The sequence below is a fragment of the Pan troglodytes genome, chromosome 5, assembly GCF_028858775.2.
Source record: "Pan troglodytes isolate AG18354 chromosome 5, NHGRI_mPanTro3-v2.0_pri, whole genome shotgun sequence".
NCBI lineage: Eukaryota > Metazoa > Chordata > Mammalia > Primates > Hominidae > Pan > Pan troglodytes.
This window is the reverse complement of record NC_072403.2, coordinates 39,243,305-39,266,440: the sequence shown is the minus strand read 5'-3', so window position 1 is coordinate 39,266,440 and position 23,136 is coordinate 39,243,305. Positions and strand designations below refer to the sequence as shown.

General features: G+C 47.1%; 1 protein-coding gene across 1 annotated transcript; it reads left to right on the top strand.

Moving 5' to 3' along the window:
* The first annotated feature begins 16,485 nt into the window (after positions 1-16,485).
* LOC456622 (acyl-protein thioesterase 2-like) lies at positions 16,486-18,114 on the top strand. The gene has a single exon (XM_054687004.2). It carries the CDS (start codon positions 16,595-16,597, stop codon positions 17,288-17,290), a length of 696 nt encoding a protein of 231 aa, XP_054542979.1. The 5' UTR covers positions 16,486-16,594; the 3' UTR covers positions 17,291-18,114.
* Positions 18,115-23,136: the final 5,022 nt, after the last annotated feature.

The following is a 23,136-nucleotide window of genomic DNA, read 5'->3' as shown; positions in this document are numbered from 1 at the left end:
ATTGCAGCCTCCGCCTCCCGGGTTCAAGCGATTTTCCCGCCTCAGCCTCCCAAGTAGCTGGGATTACAGGCACCCACTATCATGCCCGGAAAATTTTTGTATTTTTGTAGAGATGGGGTTTCACCATGTTGGCCAGGCTGGTCTTAAACTCCTGTCCTCAGGTGATCCACCCGCCTCGCCCTCCCAAAGTGCTGGGATTACAGGCGTTAGCCATCACACCCGGCCTCAACTGTATATTCTCCTGAGCTTTTTAGGGTATAGTCAATGCATTCCTAAAATGTGATCACTTTCTTTTTTTTTTTTTTTGAGACAGAGTCGCGCTCTGTCACCCAGGCTGGAGTGCAATGGCGCGATGTCGGCTCAGTGCAACCTCCAGCTCCCAGGTTCAAGTGATTCTCCTGCCTCAGCCTCTTGAGTAGCTGGTATTACAGGCAACTGCCATCGCGCCTGGCTAATTTTTTTTTTTTTTTTTTTTTTTGAGATGGAGCCTTGCTCTGTTTTGCCGAGAGTTTTTTTGTTTGTTTGTTTTTTGTGATGGGGTTTTGCCAAGTTGGTCAGGCTGGTCTCGAACTCTTGACCTCGTGATCCACCTGCCTTGGCCTCCCAAAGTGCTGGGATTACTGACTGGTGTGAGCCACTGTGTTTCTATTTTTTTTTTTTTTTTTTTGAGATGGAGTCTTGCTCTGTCGCCTAGGCCAGAGTGCAGTGGCGTGATCTTGGCGATTCTCCTGCCTCAGCCTCCCGAGTAGCTGGGACCACGGGTGCGAACCACAATGCCCTGCTAATTTTTGTATTTTTAGTAGAGATGGGGTTTCACCATGTTGGCCAGGATGATCTCAATCTCTTGACCTCATGATCTGCCTGCCTCGGCCTCCCAAAGTGCTGGGATTACACATGTGAGCCACTGCTCCCAGCCTATTTTTAAATTTTTGAGATAAAGTCTTGCTCTGTCACCCAGGCTGGAGTGCAGTGGCACGATCTCAGCTCACTGCAACCTCTGCCTCCCGGGTTCAAGCTATTCTCTCGCCTCAGTCTGAGGAGTAGTTGGGACTACAGGTGTGTGCCACCATACCTAGCCATAGATTTTTGTCTTTGAATATAACACAACGTGGGAAAAGCATAGTAAATTCACTGATGCCTCACTTATCTCAAATGATACAAATTTGAACCATTATTAAATTTCACGGAAACCATTATAATTTATATAAACAATATGCTGCAAGCATTTGAAACAAGTCATGTAATAGCAAGTCTTTACAAATTTATTAGCCCTAGGAGAAGTATTATTTTTTTTCTTCTTGGATGCCAGAATCTTGAGAACAGTATGTGCAAAGTAAAAATGCATTCGATTTGAGAGTTATACTTAGCTTTTTGAAGTTTTTCAAATCCTGCTAGTGAGCCATTTGCTAATTAAAAGTGATCTTCTGAGCCTGATGTGGTGGTGCATGCCTGTAGTCCCAGCTACGCTGGAGGCTGAAGCAGGAGGATCCCTTGAGTCCAGGAGTTCAAGACTGTAGGATTTCCAGGTTATAGTGCACAGTGATCTCGTCAGTGAATAGTCACTGAACTCCAGCCTGGGCAATATAGCAGAAACTCTGACTTTATTTTTAATTTTTTTAATTATTTATTTATTTATTTATTTACTTATTTATTTACTTATTTATTTATTTTGAGACGGAGTCTCGCTCTGTCGCCCAGGCTGGATGGAGTGCAGTGGTGCGATCTCGGCTAACTGCAAGCTCCGCCTCCCAGGTTCACACCATTCTCCGGCCTCAGCCTCCCGAGTAGCTGGGACTACAGGCGCTCGCCACGCCCGGCTCATGAGCCGCCCGCCTCGGCCTTCCAAAGTGCTGGGATTACAGGCATGAGCCACCGCGCCCGGCCTGACTTTATTTTTTAAAACAAACAAATAGAAAGGGGACTTCCATTCTGTCAGAGACATTTGAACCAGAGCAACTCCATCTTGAATAGGGGTTGGATAAAATGAGGCTGAAACGTACTGGGCTGCATTCCCAGACACTTGAGGCATTCTAGGTCATAGGATGAGATAGGAGATCGGCACAAGACATAGGTCACAAAGACCTTGCTGATAAAACAGGTTTCAGTAAAGAAGCCGGCTGAAACCCACCGAAACAAAGATGGCGATGAGAGTGACCTCTGGTTGTCCTCACTGCTACGCTCCCACCAGCAACCTGACAGTTTACAAATGCCATGGAAACATCAGGAAGTTACCCTATATGATCTAAAAAGGGGAGGCATGAATAATTTGCCTCTTGTTTAGCATATAATCAAGAAATAACTATAACAATGGGCAAACAGCAGCCCTCAGGGCTGCACTGCCTTTGGAGTAATCTTCTTTTGTTTCTTAACTTCTCTAATAAACTTGCTTTCACTTTATGGATTTGCCTTGAATTCTTTGTTGCATGAGATCCAAGAACTCTTTCTTGGGGTTTGGATCGTGACCACTTTCTGGCAACAATTCTTCAAAGAAACCTTTTTTTTTTTTTTGAGACAGAGTTGTGTGTTTCCCTCTTGTTGCCCAGGCTGATTTGCGATGGCGAGATCTCGGCTCACTGCAGCCTCCACTTCCCAGGTTCAAGTGATTCTCCTGCCTCAGCCTCCTGAGTAGCTAGGATTACAGGCGCCCATCACCACGGCTGGATAGTTTTTTTTTTTATTTTTAGTAAAGATGAGATTTCACCATGTTGGCCAGGCTGGTCTCGAACTCCTGACCTCAGGTGATCCACGTTCTTCAGCCTCCCAAAGTGCTGGGACTACAGGCATGAGCCACCACGCCCAGTCCAAAGAAAACTTCATATCTGATTTTATATTTTTTAAAAAAGGCCTTACAGGTTGGGCATGGTTGCTCATGCCTGTAATCCCAACACTTTGGGAGGCCGAGGTGGGTGAATTGCTTGAGCGCAGGAGTTAGAGACTGAAACTGCCTTTGCAAAATTATGACTGAGACAGTGAAAGAAATCTAACTTAACCGACTCCATTTTGCTTCTAACCTCCAAGCTGTCATTCATTCCTGGGCCTAGGCTGAACTAACTTTGGGAGAAACTTGGTTTATAATTTAAAACAAAGACAATAATAGCCCTTTCCCTTTGTTTTAATAGCCCTTTAAAACAAAGACAATAACAGACCTCCTTCTTGCCTGGGGACTAGATTGCCTTTGTAGGACTAACACAGATTAGAAATTATGGTTTAGGCTGGGTGCAGTGGCTCATGCCTGTAATCCCAGCACTTTGGGAGGCAGAGGCGGGCGGATCACCTGAGGTCAGGAGTTCGAGACCAGCCTGACCAATATCATGAACCCCCATCTCTACTAAAAATACAAAAAGTAGCTGGGCGTGGTGGCATGTGCCTGTAATCCCAGCTACTCAGGAGGCTGAGACAGGAGAATGGGTTGAACCCCAGAGGCAGAAATTGCAGTGAGCCGAGATTGCGCCATTGCACTCCAGCCTGGACAACAAGAGCGAAACTCTGTCTCAAGAAAAAAAAAAAAAAAAAAACAGAAAGAAAGAAATTACGGTTTAGGAGTCATGCAGGTGAAGGCTACAAGATTCTGACCCTCCCTAAACATCTCCTAAGATCAGTGCTTGAGACATTTTGCCGACCCTGCACTTGATGGATCAGCCGGTACCACCCAGATTGATTAACTGGCTCATCTGATCTTATGGCCCCCACCCAGGAACTGACTCAGGGCAAGAAGACAGCTTAGACTCCCTATGATTTCATCTCTGACCAATCAGCACTCCTGGCTCACTGGCTTCCCCTGACCCACCAAGTTGTCCTTAAAAACTCTGCTCCCCAGGCTGGGCGAGGTGGCTCGTGCCTCTAATCCCAGCACTTTGGGAGGCTGAGGGAGGTGGATCACCTGAGGTCAGGAGTTTAAGACCAGCCTGGCCAACGTGGTGAAATCCTGTCTCTAAAAATACAAAAATCAGCTGGGTATGGTGGCACAGGCCTGTAATCCCAGCTACTGAGGCCGAGGCAGGAGAATCACTTGAACCTGGGAGGTGGAGGTTGCAGTGAGCCAAGATTTTGCCATTGCACTCCAGCCTGGGTGACAGAGAGAGACTCCATCTCAAAAAACAGAACAAAACAACAGCAACAAAAACAAACTCTGCTCCTCGAATTCTTGGGCAGACTGATTTGAGTAATAATAAAACTCCTGTCTCCCACACAGCAGGCTCTGCGTGAATTACTCTTTCTATATTGCAATTCCTCTGTCTTGAGAAATCGGCTCTGTCTAGGCAGCGGGCAAGGTAAACACATTGGGCGGTTATGAGACCAGCCTAGTTAACATGGTGAAACCCCATCTCTACAAAAAATACAAAAATTAGCCGGGTGTGGTGGTGCATTCCTGTAGTCCCAGCTTCTCAGAAGGCTGAAGCGAGAGGATGGCATGAGTCCAGGAAACGGAGGTTACAGTGAGCCAAGATTGAGCAACTGTACTCCAGCATAGGCAACAGAGCCAGATCCTGTACCAAAAAAAAAAAAAAAGCCTTACATTATTTTTTGCACCATTTCAACCAGTGCATTGTGACGGCTCTGCCCATTAGCTAAATCTAGCTAATCAGTATAAGCATCTGCCCAGTCTGCCCATCTGGCTGGACTTCTCCAGGGAAAGTCCACACTGACACTAAAAGTCTGGCCACAGAAGCTGTTATTCTTTAAAAGTGCCAGGCCTTCACATTGAAAGCTTAGAACAATTTTCTCCCTTCTCTTTTTCTCTTTTGAAATTATGACATACTTAAGTAGAAAACTACATAGAATAGCTATAATGAACCTGTATGGGCCAAAGGAAAACTTCCCTTTCGCCCTCTGAAGGTTGGCTGGAAAATTAACTCACAAAAGATAGATGCAGGCTGGGCACGGTGGCTCACGTCTGTAATCCCAGCACTTTGTGGGGCTGAGTCGGGTGGATCACCTGAGGTCAGGAGTTCAAAACCAGCCTGGAAACATGGTGAAAATATAAAAATTAGCTGGGCACAGTGGCGTGTGCTTGTAATCCCAGCTACTCGGGAAGCTGAGACAGGAGAATCACTTGAGCCCAGGAGGTGGAGGTTGCAGTGAGCTGAGATTGTGCCATTGCATTCCAGCCCTGTCGACAGAGCGAGAGTCTGTCCAAAAAACAAACAAACAAAAAAAAAGGTGCATTGGAGAAGAGGCATATAAATGGATTAATGTGTACACAGAGAGAACCACAGAGTAATTAACCAATCCACCACAGGGTTCAGGAGCTTATTTACCATCCTGGCAAAACAGGTTATGGGATAGGGAACAGGAATTCTCTTGAGGGGCCATAGGCGATTATTAGGGAGAATGAATGGGCCCAGAGATAGAGATTGAGTTTTGAATAGTTCTCTGTGGAATGTGAATGAGCTGAGAGACAGACTCTTTTGGGAAAGGACCTGCTCAGGTGTGATTCCATTCCTGATCTTACAGGGAGGGGAAGAGAAAACAATTATTCTTTGTGGTATGTCTGGACTTGAAGCAGATAAAGGAACTTCAGAGAATAACTCATCCTGCCTGTGGGAGAGCTGATTGAGAAGAGAGGTCAGAGAAACCTTGAAGTTTCTTCTTCAGTTCAGCGTGTTGGCATATTTTGGGGTATTCTGAGCCTCAGCAAACCTCACAGACTCACCACTTCCTTATACAACTGTAAACACAAACTTTTTTTTTTTTTTTTTTTTGAGACAGAGTCCCACCCTGTCACCCAGGCTGGAGTGCATTGGCACGATCTCAACTCACAGCAACCTCTACCTCCCGGGTTCAAACAATTCTTGCCTCAGCCTCCCAAGTAGCTGGGATTACAGGCCCATGCCACTCCACCCGGCTAATTTTTGTATTTTTAGTAGAGATGGGGTTTCACCATGTTGGCCAGGCTGGTCTCAAACTCCTGACCTCAGGTGATCCACCCGCTTCGGCCTCCCAAAGTGCTAGGATTACAGGTGTGAGCCACTGTGCCTGGCCTCTTTTTTTTTTTTTTTTTGGAGATTAAGTGTCGATCTGTCACCCAGGCTGGAGTGCAATGGCAGGATCTCGGCTCACTGCAACCTCCACCTCCCGGGTTCAAGCAATTCTCCTGCCTCAGCCTCTGGAGTAGCTGGGATTACAGGCGCCCACCACCATGCTTGGCTAATTTTTTTATATTTTGAATAGAAACGGGGTTTCACCATGTTGCCCAGGCTGGTCTCCAACTCTTGACCTCAGGTGATCCGCCTGCCTCAGCCTCCCAAAGTGCTGGGATTACATCTTTTTTTTTTTTTTATGGGGGTGGAGTTGGGGGTGTCTCACTATGTTGCCCAGGCTGGTCTCCAACACCTGGGCTCAAGTGTTCCTCCCACCTGCCTCGGCCTCCCAAAGTGCTGGGATTATAGGCATGCACCACTGTGCCTGACCTAAACTGTTTTCTTCCACCATACTCTCGTTACCTGAAAAAAAACAGGATTTGTTTGCCTGGCAAATAACAAATGACTCTCCACAAGGCAGGTTTTAATCAATAGGAGTTTAATTACTCGTCACAAGTAAGGAGAGCACTGGGAGGATTCTTCAAAGCAGTGTCTCCCGGAGAGAAGTGACAGGAGGATTTTAGGGGGCGATGGGGAGGGGAGAGGGTGCCTCATTGCATGTAGAGGAGGGGTCCCAGTTTTGGAAACACAGTGAATCCTCACGCCCGCACACAGGTCACATGCTATGAGAATGAAGCCACAGCTCCTCCCAGGATGGAGATTTCAGCATGGTAATGAGGAACTTTCACTCGGGTTTATCTACAAGTTTCTGGGGTCTGCCAGGAGCCAGTTTTAACCAACTAGGTGACTGCACTCAACACAGGGTTTAGGAAAAAAGAGGCTGCAGGGCAGGAGGCTGTAAAACAAGCCAATTGCTCAGGGTGATTAAATTTCTGTAATCCCTGAAGACCCTCCCTGTCTGCTCACACAACACAAAACACTTGTGACCAGATGTATGGGACTTTTTCTCCACACACCAAACAGTTAACTATCCAGCAAACACTGAGTGGCCTATTTGATTCAATTCAGCCACTAGCTACCTGGAGATGGTATCAGATTCCACAGGGGGAGGGCTGAGTCCCAAAAGACTGCCTCCCACTTTAGATGCCAATTCCAAGACCAAGGCTGTGATCTGTGCTTCTGACAAACCTGCTATAAATCAGGGTTCCTACAACCCCCTCCTTGGCTTCATAATTTGCTAGGATTGCTAACAGAACTCAGGGAAACACGTTTATCACTTAATTATGAAGGACGTTTTAAAGATATAGATGAATAGCTGGATTTAAAAGATGCATAGGGTGAGCTTTCGGGAGGAAGAGGCTTGGCGCTTCCATGGCCCATCTGGGCACCACCCTCCCAGCACCTCCAAGTGTCAGTACCCTGCCAACCCATCAATTCTTTTTTTTTTCTTTTGAGAGGCAGTTGCACTCTGTTGCCTAGGCCAGAGTGCAATGGCAAGATCTCGGCTCACTGCAACCTCCACCTCTTGGGTTCAAGGGATTATCCAGCCTCAGCCTTCTGAGTAGCAGAGATTACAGGCACCTTCCACCACGCCTGGCTACTTTTTGTATTTTTAGTAGAGACAGTGTTTTGCTATGTTGGCCAGGCTGGTCTCCAACTCCTGACCTCAAGTGATTTGCCAACCTCAGCAAAGGGCTAGGATTACAGGCATGAGCCACCGTGCCCAGCCCCCATCCATTCTTGTTCAAGAGTTTTTATGGCCGGGCCACTGCACTCCAGCCTGGGTGACAGAGCAAGACTCCGTCTCGGAAAAAAAAAAAAAGAGTTCTTAGAGGCCAGGTGTGGTGGCTCACGCCTATAATCTCAGTACTTTGGGAGGCCGAGATGGGCAGATCACCTGAGGTAAGGAGTTCGAGACCAGCCTGGCCAACATGGCGAAACCCCATCTCTACTAAAAATACAAAAATTAGCCAGGCATGGTTGTGGGCACCTGTAATCCCAGCTACTCGGGAGGCTGAGGCAGGAGAATCCCTTGAACCGGGGAGGCAGAGGTTGCAGTGAGCCAAGATCACGCCACTGCAGTCCAGCCTGGGCGACAGAGTACTCTGTCTCAAAAAAAATTTTTTTTGAGACAGATTCTCGCTCTGTCGCCCAGGCTGGAGTGCAGTGGCCTGATTTCGGCTCATTGCAACCTCTGCCTCCCGGGTTCAAGCGATTCTCCTGCCTCAGCCTCCCGAGTAGCTGGGACTACAGGCGTGCGCCACCATGCCCGGCTAATTTTTGTATTTTTAGTAGAGACAGGGGTTTCACTATGTTGGCCAGGCTTGTCTCAAACTCCTGACCTCGTGATCCAACCACCTCGGCCTCCCAAAGTGCTGGGATTACAGGCATGAACCACCATGCCCAGCCAAAAAAGGAGTTTTTATAAAGCTTAATCTTCAAACACCACTCCTTTTCCTGGAAGTTGGTGGGTGAGGCTGAAAATTCCAAATCTACTCCTTTAATACCTTGGTCTTTCTGGTGCCCAGCCCCATCCTGAGGCTACTTAGGGGCCTCACCCTAACTCATCTCATTAGCATAAACTCTGGTGTGATCCAAAAGAGCTCATTATGAATAATAAAAGACACTCTTGGCCTGGCACTGTGGCCCAACACTTTGGGAAGCAGAGGCAGGAGGATCACTTGAGCCCAAGAGTTAAAAACCAGTCTAAGCAGCATAGTAATTTGCCTGTCTCTATTCAAGGAAAAAAAAAAGTTAAAAAATAAAACAACAGCCAGGCGAGGTGGCTCACGTCTGTAATCCCAGCACTTTGGGAGGCTGAGGCAGGCGGATCATGAGGTCAGGAGTTCGAGACCAGCCTGGCCAATATGATGAAACCCCATCTCTACTAAAACTACAAAAATTAGCCTGGTGTGGTGGCGCGCATCTGTAATCCCAGCTACTTGGGAGGCTGAAGCAGGAGAATTGCTTGAACCCGGGATCACGCCATTGCACTCCAACCTGGGTGACAAGAGCAAGACTCCGTCTCAGAAAAAAATAAAACAACAAAAGACACTCATCACTCTGGAAATTCCAACTGTTAGGAGTTGTGACGGGAACGGGAACAAAGATCAAATATATTTCACCTTATACCACACCAACACTAATAATTTGCCCTCTTTTTTAAAATAAGTAACACAGGCCCAGTGCGGTGGCTCATGCCTGTAATCCCAGGACTTTGGGAGGCCGTCATGGGCGGATCACCTGAGGTCAGGAGTTCTAGATCAGCCTGGCCAATATGGCAAAACCCTGTATCTACTAAAAATACAAAAATTAGCTGGACATGGTGGCGGGCACCTGTAATCCCAGCTACTCGGGAGGCTGAGGCAGGAGAATTGCTTGAACCCGGGAGGCAGAGGTTGCAGTGAGCTGAGATCCTGCCACTGCACTCCAGCCTGAGTGACAGAGCAAGACTCTATCTCAAAAAAAAAAAAAAAAAAAGACCGGGCGTGGTGGCTCACGCCTGGAATCCCAGCACTTTGGAAGGCCGAGGTGGGCACATCACGAGGTCAGGAGATCGAGACCATCCTGGCTAAAATGGTGAAACCCCGTCTCTACTAAAAATACAAAAAATTAGCCAGGTGTGGTGGTGTGCGCCTGTAGTCCCAGCTACTCGGAAGGCTGAGGCAGGAGAATGGAGTGAACCTGGGAGGCAGAACTTGGAGTGAGCCGAGATCGTGCCACTGCACTCCAGCCTGGGCGACAGGGCGAGACTCTGTCTCAAAAAAAAAAAAGACAGGAAATGTCAGTACTGATAAATTTCACACTTTGGAAATGTAGAATCATCACAGAGAAGAATCACAAGAGTATGTTTTAAAAATAACCTAGGGCTAGGCACAGTGAGGTGACTCATGCCTGTAATCCCAGCACTTTAGAAGGCCGAGGGGGGCAGATCACTAGAGGCTAGAGGTTGCGAGTTCAAAAACAGCCTGGTCAAAATGGCGAAACCCCGTCTCTACTAAAAATACAAACATTAGCCGGGCATGGTGGCACACACTTGTAATCCCAGCTACTAAGGAGGCTGAGGCAGGAGAATCGCTTGAACCCAGGAGGCGGAGGTTGCAGTGAGCCAAAATCACACCATTGCACTCCAGCCTGGGTGACAGAGCAAGGCTCTGTCTCAAAAATAAAAAATAAAAAATAATAACCTGGTGGATGGCTTTCAATAAATAACTAATAAATATGGTATGTCAACATCCATACAGATTGTACACATATTCGGCCTTTTTCTTGGCTTGATTGGTACTGGAAAATTTATTTTATTTTTGAATACATGATACAACTGCAGGGTTTGAAGTGTAAAAGAAGAAAAAGGGTATATGTGACAATCTCCCTCCCACTTCATCCCTCATCCACATACTTCCCTCCCCTGGAGACAATGAATGTCATCAATTTCTTCCAAACTTTTTATTTATTTATTTCTGGATTATTAGTATTATTATTGTTTTCTTTTTTTGAGACAAAATCTCCCTCTGTTGCTCAAGCTGGAGTGCAGTGGTGCGATCTTGGCTCACTGCAGCCTTTGCCTCCCGGGTGCAAGTGATTCTTTTGCCTCAGTCTCCCGAGTAGCTGGGTTTACAGGCCTGTGCCACCATACCCAGCTAATTTTTGTAGTTTTAGTAGAGACAGAGTTTCACCATGTTGGCCAGGCTGGTCTCAAATTCCTGACCTCAGGTGATCCACCAGCCTCAGCCTCCCAAAATGCTGGGATTACAGGCGTGAGCCACCACGCCTGGCCTATTTTATTATATTTATTTATTTATTTAGAGACAGAGTCTCACTCTGTCACCCAGGCTGGAGTGCAGTGGCGTGATCTCGGGTAACTGCAACCTCCACCTCCTAGGTTCCACAATTTTCCTGCCTCATCCTCCAGAGTAGCTGGATTACAGGAGCCCGCCACCACGCCCAGGTTAATTTTTTTTTTTTTTTTTTTGAGACAGAGTCTCGTTCTGTCACCCAGGCTGGAGTGCAGTGGCGCAATCTCGGCTCACTCCAAGCTCCGCCTCCTGGGTTCACGCTATTCTCCTGCCTCAGCCTCCCGAGTAGCTGGGACTACAGGCGCCCGCCACAACGCCTGGCTAATTTTTTGTATTTTTTTTAGTAGAGATGGGGTTTCACCATGTTAGCCAGGATGGTCTCAATCTCCTGACCTCATGATCCACCTGCCTCAGCCTCCCAAAGTGCTGGGATTATACGCCCAGGTAATTTTTGTATTTTTAGTAGAGACAGGGTTTCACTATGTTGGCCAGGCTGGTCTCAAACTCCTGACCTCAGGTGATCCACTTGCCTTGGCCTTCCAAAGTGCTGGGATTACAGGCATGAGCCAACGTGCCCAGCCTATTATTTTTAAATTGACAGATAAATTTTACATATTTATCATATAGGACATGATGGTTTGGTTTTGGTTTGATTATTTATTTATTAAATATTTATTTATTTATTTTTGAGACAAATTCTAGCTCTGTCACCCAGACTGGAGTGCAGTAGAGTGATCTTCTTGGCTCACTGCAACTTCAACCTCCTGGATTCAAGAGATTCTCATGCCTCAGCCTCCAGAGTAGCTGGGACTACAAGCATGCACCACCATGTCCAGTTAATTTTTGTATTTTTTGATAGAGATGGGGTTTCTCCTTGTTGTCCAGACTGTTCCTGAGCTCCTGGCCTCAAGTGATCCATCCACATCAGCCTCCTGAAGTGCTGGGATTACAGGCGTAAGCCACCGCGCCTGGCCTGCTTTTTTATTTTTATTTTCATTATTTTTTTGAGACAAGTCTCCCAGGCTGGGGTGCACTGCCACAGTCAAGGCTCACTGCAGTCTCAAACACCTGGGCTCCAGTGATCCTCCCACCTCAGCCTATAGCTGGGACTACAGGCTCCAGCCACCACTCCCAGCTAATTTTTTGTATTTTTTGTAGAGACATGGCCTGCCTATGTTGCCCAAGTTGGTTTCAAATTCTTGGGTTCACGCAATCCTCTTGCCTTGGCCTACCAAAGCACTGGGATTTCAGGTGTGAGCCTCTGTGCCCAGCCTAATTCTTAGTTTCCATAGGTATTACATGCTATTTTGAAGCATATATAAACTTGGAATGACTAAATCTAGCTAATTAACATATGCATTACCTCACATAATTACCATTTTTGTGGTGAGAACACAACATTCAATCTCTTAACATTTTTCAAGAATACAATATATTGGTTTGGTTTGGTTTGGTTTGTCTTTTTCTTGAGATGGAGTTTCGCTCTGTCACCCAGGCTGAAGTGCAGTGGCGCGATCTCGGCTCACTGCAAGCTCCGCCTCCTGGGTTCACGTCATTCTTCTGCCTCAGCCTCCCAAGTAGCTGGGACTACGGGCGTCAGCCATCACACAGCTAATTTTTTTTTTTTTTTTTGTATTTTTAGTAGAGACGGGGTTTCACCGTGTTAGCCAGGATGGTCTCAAACTCCTGACTTCGTTATCCGCCCCCCTCGGCCTCCCAAAGTGCTGGGATTACAGGCATGAGCCACCATGCCTGGCCTGTTTTACTTTGTTTGTTTTGAGAGGGAGTCTTGCTATGACGCCCAGGCTGAGGTACAATGTGTGATCTCGTCTCACTGCAACCTCTGCCTTCCGGGTTCATGAGATTCTCCTGCCCCAGCCTCCCAAGTAGCTGGGACTACAGGTGCGCACCACCACACCCAGCTAATTTTTGTATTTTTAGTAGCAATGGGGTTTCACCATATTGGCCAGGCTGGTCTCGAACTCCTGACCTCAGGTGATCTGCCCTCCTCAGCCTTGCAAAGTGCTGGGATTACAGGTGTGAGCCACCGCGCCTACAATACATTGTTATTAACTATAGTCATCATGCTGTACCAAATTTTAAATAGGAGGATATTCTATGTGTTCTACAACTTGCCTTCTTTTTCTGATGAACTTCATATTTTTGAGTCTTATATTTTGATGTTTTTTGTTTTTTTTTCTTTTTGAAATATTTAGACCCAGTTAGCTCATTTTATGTTGTAGAACAGTGCTGTCCAATAGAACTTTCTGCAATGATGGAAATTTTCTATATCAGCATTGTCTAATATGGGTACTCACTAATCACATGTGGCTACTGAGCACTTGAAATGTGGCTAATGTGACTAAGGAACTAATTTTTGAGACGGAGTCTTGCTCTGTCGCCAGGCTGGAGTGCAGTGGCATGATCTCAGCTCACTGCAACCTCCACCTCCAGGGTTCGAGCGATTCTCTTGCCTCAGCCTCCTGAGTAGCTGGGACTATAGGCGTGTGCCACCACACCCAGCTAATTTGTGTATTTTTAGTAGAGATGGGGTTTCACCCTGTTGGCCAGGATGGTCTCGATCTCTTGACCTCCTGATCCGCCCGCCTCGGCAAAGTGGTGGGATTACAGGCGTGAGCCACCGTGCCTGGCCGAGGAACTAAATTTAAATTTTTAAAATGTGAAACATAGACGTAATTTTAATTATTTAAATTTAAGTTTAAATAGCCTCATGTGGCTCATTGCTACCATGTTGGATAACGCAGCTCTTTAATATTCAATTATATAAATATATCACAAATAATGTATCCATTCTTCTGTTTATGGATTTTAAAGTATTTCCAATTACTTTATATACTGTTATATTAAAAAATGCTGCAATGAACATACTTCTGCATGCCTTCTTGAGCAAATGTGGGAGAGGCTGGGTATAAGCTCATAAGTAGAGTTGTATTATCAACTCTACTAGATATTGCCAAATGGTCTCCACAGTGGTTTTTCTGGTTTACACTCCCATCCACTAGAAGAGAGTCCCTGTTGCCCTGGAGCTTCAACAACATCTGATATTCCCAAACCTGTCTTTGCCAATTTAATGAATGTCGCCTTGTTATTTTATTATTTTATTTTTAATTTTATTAATTTTATTTTTTTCACCTCATCGTTATTTTATTTTATTTTATTTATTTATTTATTTATTTTAAGACGGAGTCTCACTGTTGCCCAGGCTGGAGTGCAGTGGTACGATCTCAGCTCACTACAACCTCTGCGCCCCCACCCCCTCCCTGGGTTCAAGCAACTCTCCTGCCTCTGCCTCCTGAGTAACGGGAATTATAGGCGCCTGCCACCACACCTGGCTAATTTTTGTATTTTTAGTAGAGATGCGGTTTCACCATCTTGGCCAGGCTGGTCTTGAACTCCTGACCTCATGATCCACCCTCCTCAGCCTCCCAAAGTGCTGGGATTACAGGCGTGAGCCACTGAACCCAGCCCTTGTCGTTATTTTAATTTGCTTTTTTTTGAAGCCCAAAATGTCAGTATTAATTTGCATTTTCTATTTTCTCTTTGAGGGATTGTCTTTCCTATATTTAAATTTTTTTTTCTCTTGGGTTGGTTGTCTTTTTCATATCGATTTGTGGAGTTCTTTGTAAATTCTAGACAGTAATTCTTTCTTGGTTATATACCTATATATGATGAAGTCTGCTATGGCATGGCTTTTATTATTAATTTAATGTTTGCAAAACCAGTATATTTACATATATTTCAAAAGGTACAAAAAGATAACCAGGGGCTGGGCACGGTGGCTCACACCTGTAATCCCAGCACTTTGGGAGGCTGAGGCGGGCAGATCACAAGGTCAGGAGATCGAGACCATCCTGGCTAACACAGTGAAACCCCACCTCTACTAAAAATACAAAAAATTAGCGGGGTGTGTTGGCAGGCACCTGTAGTCCCAGCTACCTGGGAGGCTGAGGAAGGAGAATGGCGTGAACCAGGGAGGCGGAGGTTGCAGTGAGCCGAGATCGCACCACTGCACTCCAGCCAAGGCAGCAGAGCAAGACTCTGTCTCAAAAAAAAAAAAAAAAAAAAAAAAAAAAAGGTAAAAAAAAAAACCAGGATTTTTTTTTTTTTTTTTTGAGACAGAGTTTCACTCTTGTTGCCCCCAGGCTGGAGTGCAATGGCCCGTTCTTAGCTCACTGCAACCTCCACCTCTCGGGTTCAAGCAATTCTCCTGCCTCAGCCTCCTGAGTAGCTGGGATTACAGGCGCCTGCCCCCAAGCCCAGCTAGTTTTTTTTGTATTTTTAGTAGAGATGGGGTTTCACCATGTTGGCCAGGCTGGTTTCGAACTCCTGACCTCAAGTGACCCGCCCACCTCGGCCTCCCAAAGTGCTGGGATTATAGGCGTGAGCAACTGCGTCCGACTTGATAAAGACTTTCATGAACACTAACATAGTTTCTAACAGTTCAAGGCCACATCTCTAGGATGACCCTAATGCCCTTTAAAGTGTCTGACTGAGAGAACTCAAGGCTGCCAAAAGAATGTACTGTTTGTTCCAGCCCACAGATGAAGGTAAGGCCCCTGTTTCCCCGCTGCTGTGAGAGTGTAGGAGCCTAATGATAAGCCCCAGCTAACAAGGCCAGGTGGGCTTAACACAGACCAACCCTCTTCCCACTTTTTGTAATCTGTCACTTCTCTGATGTCATTGAGTCCCCACTCACCCTCTCTGTTCTTTCATTCTTGCTTTAAAATGCCCAGTTATCTCTACAAATCAAAGTTGAGTTCAGTTCAAGCTAGACTCTTTTCCCTATTGCAGTAATATGTCACTGATTAAAATCTGTTCTTACCACTTTATTTATTTATTTATTTATTATTTTGAGACGGAGACTTGCTATGTGGCCCAGGCTGGAGTGCAATGACACAATCTTGGTTTACTGCAAAATCTGCCTCCCGAGTTCAGGCGATTCTCCTGCCTCAGCCTCCTGAGTAGCTGGGATTACAGGTGTGCACCACCATGCCCAGCTAATTTTTGTTTTTTAGTAGAGATGGGGTTTCACCATGTTGGTCAGGCTGGTCTCGAATTCCTTGCCTCAAGTGATCAGCCTGCCTCGGCCTCCCAAAGTGCTGGGATTACAGGCGTGAGCCTCTGTGCCTGTCCTGTCCTTACCACTTTAGCTAGTGTCTGGCTTTGTTTATCTATGAGATGATCCAGCAATTCCACTCCCAGGTATATACCCACGAGAAATGAAGATATATATCCACACAGAAACTTGTATACAAATGTTTATAGCAACATTATTTATAATAGCCAAAAGGTGAAAACAGCCCAAATGCCCACTAACTGATGAATGGATAAATAAATTGTGATCTGTACAGGCAACGGAGTATTATTCAGCCATAAAAAGGAATGCCAGCTACTAGGGAGGTTGAGATGGGAGGATCACTTGAGCCTGGGAGGTCGAGGTTGCAGTAAGCCATGACCATACCACTGCACTCCAGCCTGGGTGACAGAGTAAGACTCTGTCTCAAAGAAAAAAAATAAATGAAAGGAACACAGGGAGTGATGGGCTGAGCATGGTAATCCCAGCACTTTGGGAGGCTGAGGCAAGAGGATCCCTGGAGCCTAGGAGTTTGAGACCAGGCTAGGTAAGTAACATAGGGAGACCCCATGTCCACTAAAAATAAAAAAATAAAAAAATTATGTTCCGGCGGGGGCGGCCGATGGGGAAGAGTGTGTGTCTGCGGGAGAAAGAGGAGAATCACCCAAGCGGCCTCAGAAGTCCCAGGGAGTGGAGGCCCCTGCCATGGAGCCGTGTGGTGTATGTGTGGTAACACCATGTCTGTGCCCCTGCTCAACAATGCTGCCACCGTGTCTGGAGCTGAGCGGGAAACGGCCGTGGTTATTTTTTTACATGGACTTGGAGACACAGGGCACAGCTGGGCTGACGCCCTCTCCGCCATTCGGCTCCCTCACGTCAAGTACATCTGTTCCCATGCGCCTAGGATCCCTGTGACCCTCAACATGAAGATGGTGATGCCCTCCTGGTTTGACCTGATGGGGCTGAGTCCAGATGCCCCAGAGGACGAGGCTGGCATCAAGAAGGCAGCAGAGAACATCAAGGCCTTGATTGAGCATGAAATGAAGAACGGGATCCCTGCCAATCAAATCATCCTGGGAGGCTTTTCACAGGGCCGGGCCCTGTCCCTCTACACGGCCCTCACCTGCCCCCACCCTCTGGCTGGCATCCTGGCGTTGAGCTGCTGGCCGCCTCTGCACCGGGCCTTCCCCCAGGCAGCTAATGGCAGTGCCAAGGACCTGGCCATCCTCCAGTGCCATGGGGAGCTGGACCCCATGGTGCCCGTACGGTTTGGGGCCCTGATGGCTGAGAAGCTCTGGTCTGTTGTCACACCTGCCAGGGTCCAGTTCCAGACATACCTGGGTGTCATGCACAGCTCCTGTCCTCAGGAGATGGCAGCTGTGAAGGAATTTCTTGAGAAGCTGCTGCCTCCTGTCTAACTAGTCGCTGGCCCCAGTGCAGTACCCCAGCTCATGGGGGACTCAGGAAGCAAGCATGGCACCATCTTGGGTCTGAGCTGGTCGAGCCCCTGTCCCCACCCTTCCTGACCTGTCCTTTTCCCACAGGCCTCTAGGGGCAGGTGGCAAGGCCTGGCTGGGCCTTCCTTCCTGGCCTCAGCCACCTGGCTCTGTCTGCAGCAGGGGCAGGCTGCTTTCTTATCCCATTTGCCTGGAGGCGGGCCCCCCTGGCAGCAGTATTGGAGGGACTACAGGCAGCTGGAGAAAGAGGCCCAGCCACTGACCCACTCACTCAGGACCTCACTCACTAGCCCCGCTTTGGGCCCCCTCCTGTAACCTTAGGGTTTGGCCCATGGGGACCTCCCAGGCCCCTGCCCCAACTGATTCTGCCCAGATAATCGTGTGTCTCCTGCCTCCACTCAGCTGCTTCTCAGTCATGAACGTGGCCATGGCCCCGGGGTCCCCTTGCTGCTGTGGGCTCCCTGTCCCTGGGCAGGAGTGCTGGTGAGGAGGTGGAGCCTTTTGAGGGGGGCCTTCCCTCAGCTGTTTCCCCACACTGGGGGGCTGGGCCCTGCCTCCCTGTTGCCCTCCTTCCCTGCAGGCCTGGAGCCTGTAGGGCTGGACTGAGGTTCAGGTCTCCCCACAGCTGTCTCACCCCCACTTTGTCCCCACTCTAGAGCAGGGAGGCGGTGGGGGAGGAGTTGTGTCTCGTCTTCTGTCTCCATGTGGTTTTTGGGTGTTTTTCTTCTTGTGTCCTGGATTCTGATAAAATTAAAGGAATTGCTTCCTCAAAAAAAAAAAAAAAATTAGCCGGACATGGTGACTCGTGCCTGTGGTCCCAGCTACTCGGAAGGCAAGAGGTTGGAGTATCACTTGAGCCCAGGAGGCGGAGACTACAGTGAAACATGATCACACCACTACACTCCAGCCTGGGCAATGGTAAGACCCTGTCTCAAGGAAAGAAAAAAAAAAAGGAATGCGGTAGTGATACATTATATGCTACAACGGTGAGGAACCTCAAAAACATTATGCTAAGTGAAATAAGTCATTATTTATGGATTTTTTATTTTTCATTGTCAAGTTAGCATTGTACACAAATACACACACATGCTCACACACACGGCTTGGTTTCATTTGCAAAACTTTTATTTAGGATTTTTCCAGGTATGTTTGTCAGTGAGATTAGCCTATAGCTTTCCTTTCTTTCACTGTCTTTGTCTAATATTGTTATAGAGGTTATATTAATTTTTTTTTTGAGATAAGAGTCTCGCTCTGTCACCCAAGCTGGAGTGCGGTGGCACAATCTCAGCTCATTGCAACCTCCACCTCCCAGGTTCAAGCTATTCTTGTGTCTCAGCATCCCGAATAGCTGGGATGACAGGCATGTGCCACCATGGTCGCCTAATTTTTTTTAAAAATGTTTTTAAATTTTTAGTAGAGATGGGGTTTTGCCATGTTGGCCAGGCTGGTCTCGAACTCCTGGCCTCAAGAGATCCACCTGCCTTGGCTTCCCAAAATGCTGGGGTTACAGGCATGAGCCACTGCTACCAGACTGGGTTATATTAAGTCTTATAAAATAGTTTGAAAGTATACTCTCTTTTTGAAAGGCATTTTTTTCTTTGCTTGTTTGTTTTTAGTTTTCTTTTCTTTCTTTTTTTTATGTTTTTGAGACGGAGTCTTGCTCTGTTGCCCAGGCTGGAGTGCAGTGGCACAATCTCGGCTCACTGCAACCTCTGCCTCCCAGGTCCAAGCGATTCTCCTGCCTCAGGCTCTTGAGTAGCTGGGATTACAGACGCCCACCACCACGCCCGGTTAATTTTTGTATTTTTAGTAGAGACAAGGTTTCTCCATGTTGGCTTCCCCAGGCTGGTCTCGAATTCCTGACCTCGTGATCTGCCCACATCGGCCTCCTAAAGTGCTGGGATTACAGACGTGAGCCACCACGCCTGGCCGCTTGTTTTGTTTTTAATGTTGGTTATAACTCTGTATCTAGGTAATTATCTCATGAAGCATTTTTCTGCTATTGGAAGCAATTTGTATAAAACAGTAAGCCTCTTCGCCCCCATTCTTTTACGGGGCTAATTTCTACTCATTCTCCAGTTCTCATCATAAACTTCATATTGTTAGAAAGGGCTTTGCTTTCTCTCCCACTAGATTAGGTGTCTCTGTTCCATGACTCTCAGCACATTTCATTGTGATGTCTCATTAAATGTTGGTATTCTCAGCTGGACCCTAAGCTACACGGACAGGGACCTAACTTTTGTTCACCACTACCCCAGTGCTTAGCACATTGATGTCACAAAATTGGCCACCAATAAATATGTTTGGCGGAATGAGTGAAAGAAACACGGCAAACTGGAGTGCCCTGGGAAGGCCTCCTGCTTCAGAACAAAGGAGAAGACCGGAAGAAAGAAGGGCTACAGCCCAGTTGTGGAAGCAGAGCCCTAGGCCAGGAGGTGTCAGTGCAGTCCTGGTCCCTCTGTGCAGGAGCCTCTCATAAAGAGGCCGAGCTGTGTCAGCACCAGGGGCCCCATCATCATAGGAGGTCAGTGAAGCTTGGGAGTTCTGGCAGATGCAGCAGAGGTGGCCCTGAACACTTGGAGATTCTGGGATGGTCACCTGGGAGCCAGCAGCCATGCAGGGTAATGGGGAAGACAGCAGAGATTTCTGGAGATTGCCTCCCCTCAAAGACAGAGAGAGGAGCTTGGGCAGGACTAGATTTTCCAGTTTTTTTGTTTTGTTTTGTTTTTGTTTTTTGTTTTGTTTTTTTTTTTTGAGATGGAGTCTCACTCTGTCGCCCAGGCTGGAGTGTAGTGGTGCGATCTTGGCTCACTGCAAGCTCCGCCTCCCGCGTTCATGCCATTCTCCTGCCTCAGCCTCCTGAGTAGCTGGGACTATAGGCGCCCACCACCACGCCCAGCTAATTTTTTGTGTTTTTAGTAGAGACAGGGTTTCACCATGTTAGCCAGGATGGTCTTGATTTCCTGACCTCGTGATCTACCCGCCTCGGCCTCCCAAAGTGCTGGGATTACAGGCGTCAGCCACCACACCCGGCCTAAGTCACACTTTCAAAATTCCTAAATCCACCCAAGGCACGGATAGCTCAGTGGCTTCTGCAGGGCCCTGGAGAAACTTCCCTCACCAGGTTCTGACCCTCTGGCTCATGTTGGGTAATCATCTTGTTTAGTCTGCATCTGCACCTTAGTACCAGGAAGTGCCTTAGGCAGAGGAACAAGAATTCACTACTCACTGGAAAAACCAATGTCCCAGGTATTCTAGCTTACCTATCAGTCTTGTGTGACTTTGGCTAGCGTCAGTCAGTTCCCTTGAATGTCAATAACCCTGAATATTCTGGCAAATAGAACTTTAAGTCAAGTTATCCCTGGATCCTAGTGACAATCATCAGTCCTTAATACTAGATGATGGTTTGTTTGTTTATTAGTAAACCCTGACTGAGCACCTCCTGGGGGGCAGACCATGGTTGTGTCTGTCCCTGGTATCAACTTAGACAGATATTTCCATGTGATCCAGATATCTTAATCTATAGAGTGGATCTGAGAGCTGATGGCTTAGACCAGCTATTTGCTAAATTTCCTTCCCAGTATCTCAAAGGAGAATAGAGTAATGAAGGGAGGAGGTAATTCAGAGGGCCTGATTCAAGCAAGCAGGTTTGACTAAATTGTTGGATGGAGTCACCATCACTACAACATTCCTCTCTGAGTAAAGCTGGGGCAATCCCAAGACAAGCCTTACAACTGAGTAGGGGCCTCTGGGAGCTGACTCTTCCCTGAGTTGACCAGCTACCGGCCAGACCAAGGTCACATTGGCACTTTTTTACTGCCATGCACAGTCCTTTCACTTTTTCACTATGAGGGCATTTTACCACTTTATCCTTTGAATAAACTACAAGTACATAAGACACTTCAGCCTCACGCAAGCTTGGAAGGTAGGATAACACAGTGGTGGGTAAAAGCATGTGCTCTGGAGACAAAGTCTGAGATCAAACCCAACCTCCAAGGAGTCTCTCTGAACCCATTTTGGTTCAGGGGGCTGCCTGAAAAAACAACAACAAAACAAAAAACCCAAACTCCCGCCTTTATGTCTCTGGGTCTCATGGACAAATAGGGTTAATAAGAGTCCTGCAACAAGGCTGGGCGTGGTGGCTCAAGCCTGTAATCCCAGCACTTTGGGAGGCCGAGGTGGGCAGATCACCTGAGGTCAGGACTAGCCTGGCCAACACGGTGAAACCTGTCACCACTAAAAATACAAAATTAGCCTGGCATAGTGGCACATGCCTGTAGTCCCAGCTACTGGGGAGGCTAAGGTGGGAGAATCACTTGAACTCGGGAGGTGGAGGTTGCAGTGAGCCAAGATGGCACCATTGCACTCCAGCCTGGGTGACAAGAGTGAAACTCCATCTCAAAAATAAATAAATAAATAAAAATAAAAATAGAGTCCTGCAGCAGTGAGGATGCATTCAGATGAAAGCAACAGAAAACTCAGCTAATAATGTCAGTTAATAAAGACATTTAATTGTTTCATATTTCAAAAATGTCCGGAGGTCAGCAGCCAGTAAGCCCCCTAACGACATTATCTAAGACCCAGGGTCTCTTCATCCTGCTCCATCATCCTTGGCGTGCTGGCTTTTGGGGCCCTCTGTGTGATACTCCACTGATATTCTTGGCACATGGGAAACATCATCTGCTCTTGGATTTCCCAGATCAATCTGAGGATATTACTTCTTGGGGGTAGGTAGGGCCCTGTGGTGGTTTGGACTGTTATTCCCAATTCTTTGCTTCCTCCTTATTATTTAAGTGTACATCCATCCCCGTTGCTGTGTGACTTGCTTGTGCCAACAGAATGTCAGAGGACACGATGCAAGCAGATGCTTTAAATGTGCTTTTGTAGTTTGGCTTGGCCCCTTGCACTCCTGTGATCTGACAAGAGAAAGGCAAATTCCAGATATCCATTGCCCCTTCAGCTGTGACCCAGAATAGACACTGGACCAGGACTAAAGGAGTCCTACCAAGCCCTGTCAAGCCCAGCCTGATTAGACAAACCACAGACAACTCACAAACCCATAAGCATGAAAATAAATAGAGTGGCTTAAGCAATCTCCTGGGGACAGGTATAGGAGGACAGCAAGGGTCCTTGGGTTCTCAGAGTGTCCTCCGGCTCCTCCGGTTTATGAGTCAGTATGTACTTGGTCACATTCATCCTGGGGGCCTTTGGCTAAAGTCAACATTTAGAGTTTCTCGTGGATCTCTTGGCTGGATCTGATCTCATTGGTGCTTTCTGGCTGACTCAACCTCCCTGTGGCTCTCGGTAGCCCAGTGGGACCCCTGAATCTCTACCATGTCTCCCATTCAGCTCCTAACCAAGTTATGCAAACCACATGCCTCTGCTGCCAGGTCACCCTCTTCCTACCCCCCATGCCCCGTGGCAGGCCCATGGCTCTCAATTCAATACCCATCACTGGAAAAGGGCTGGTAACACAAAACAGACCCTGTCTCCCTGCCAGTGCATCCTGATTTGCCCACTTATCTACAATGGGCAAAATTTTGTAGCAGCTTCAGTGATCTCTTCTGTTTTCTGGATGTTTCTGAAGCCATTCCCCCAATTCCAAGGCATCTCCTTGACTCTCACCTCCCTGCCTTCATCTTGTTGAAACCCCAAGATGAGAAGTGGTAGGCTTCTCTTTTATTCTTTTCATATCTTATCTTTGGCTTCCTAGCTCTAATTGCCACTTCAAAAGACAAGGGTTCCCTTTGGAAACAATCTGTTGAGGTAGCTGTTATTATCCTCATTATGGACATATAGGAAATCAA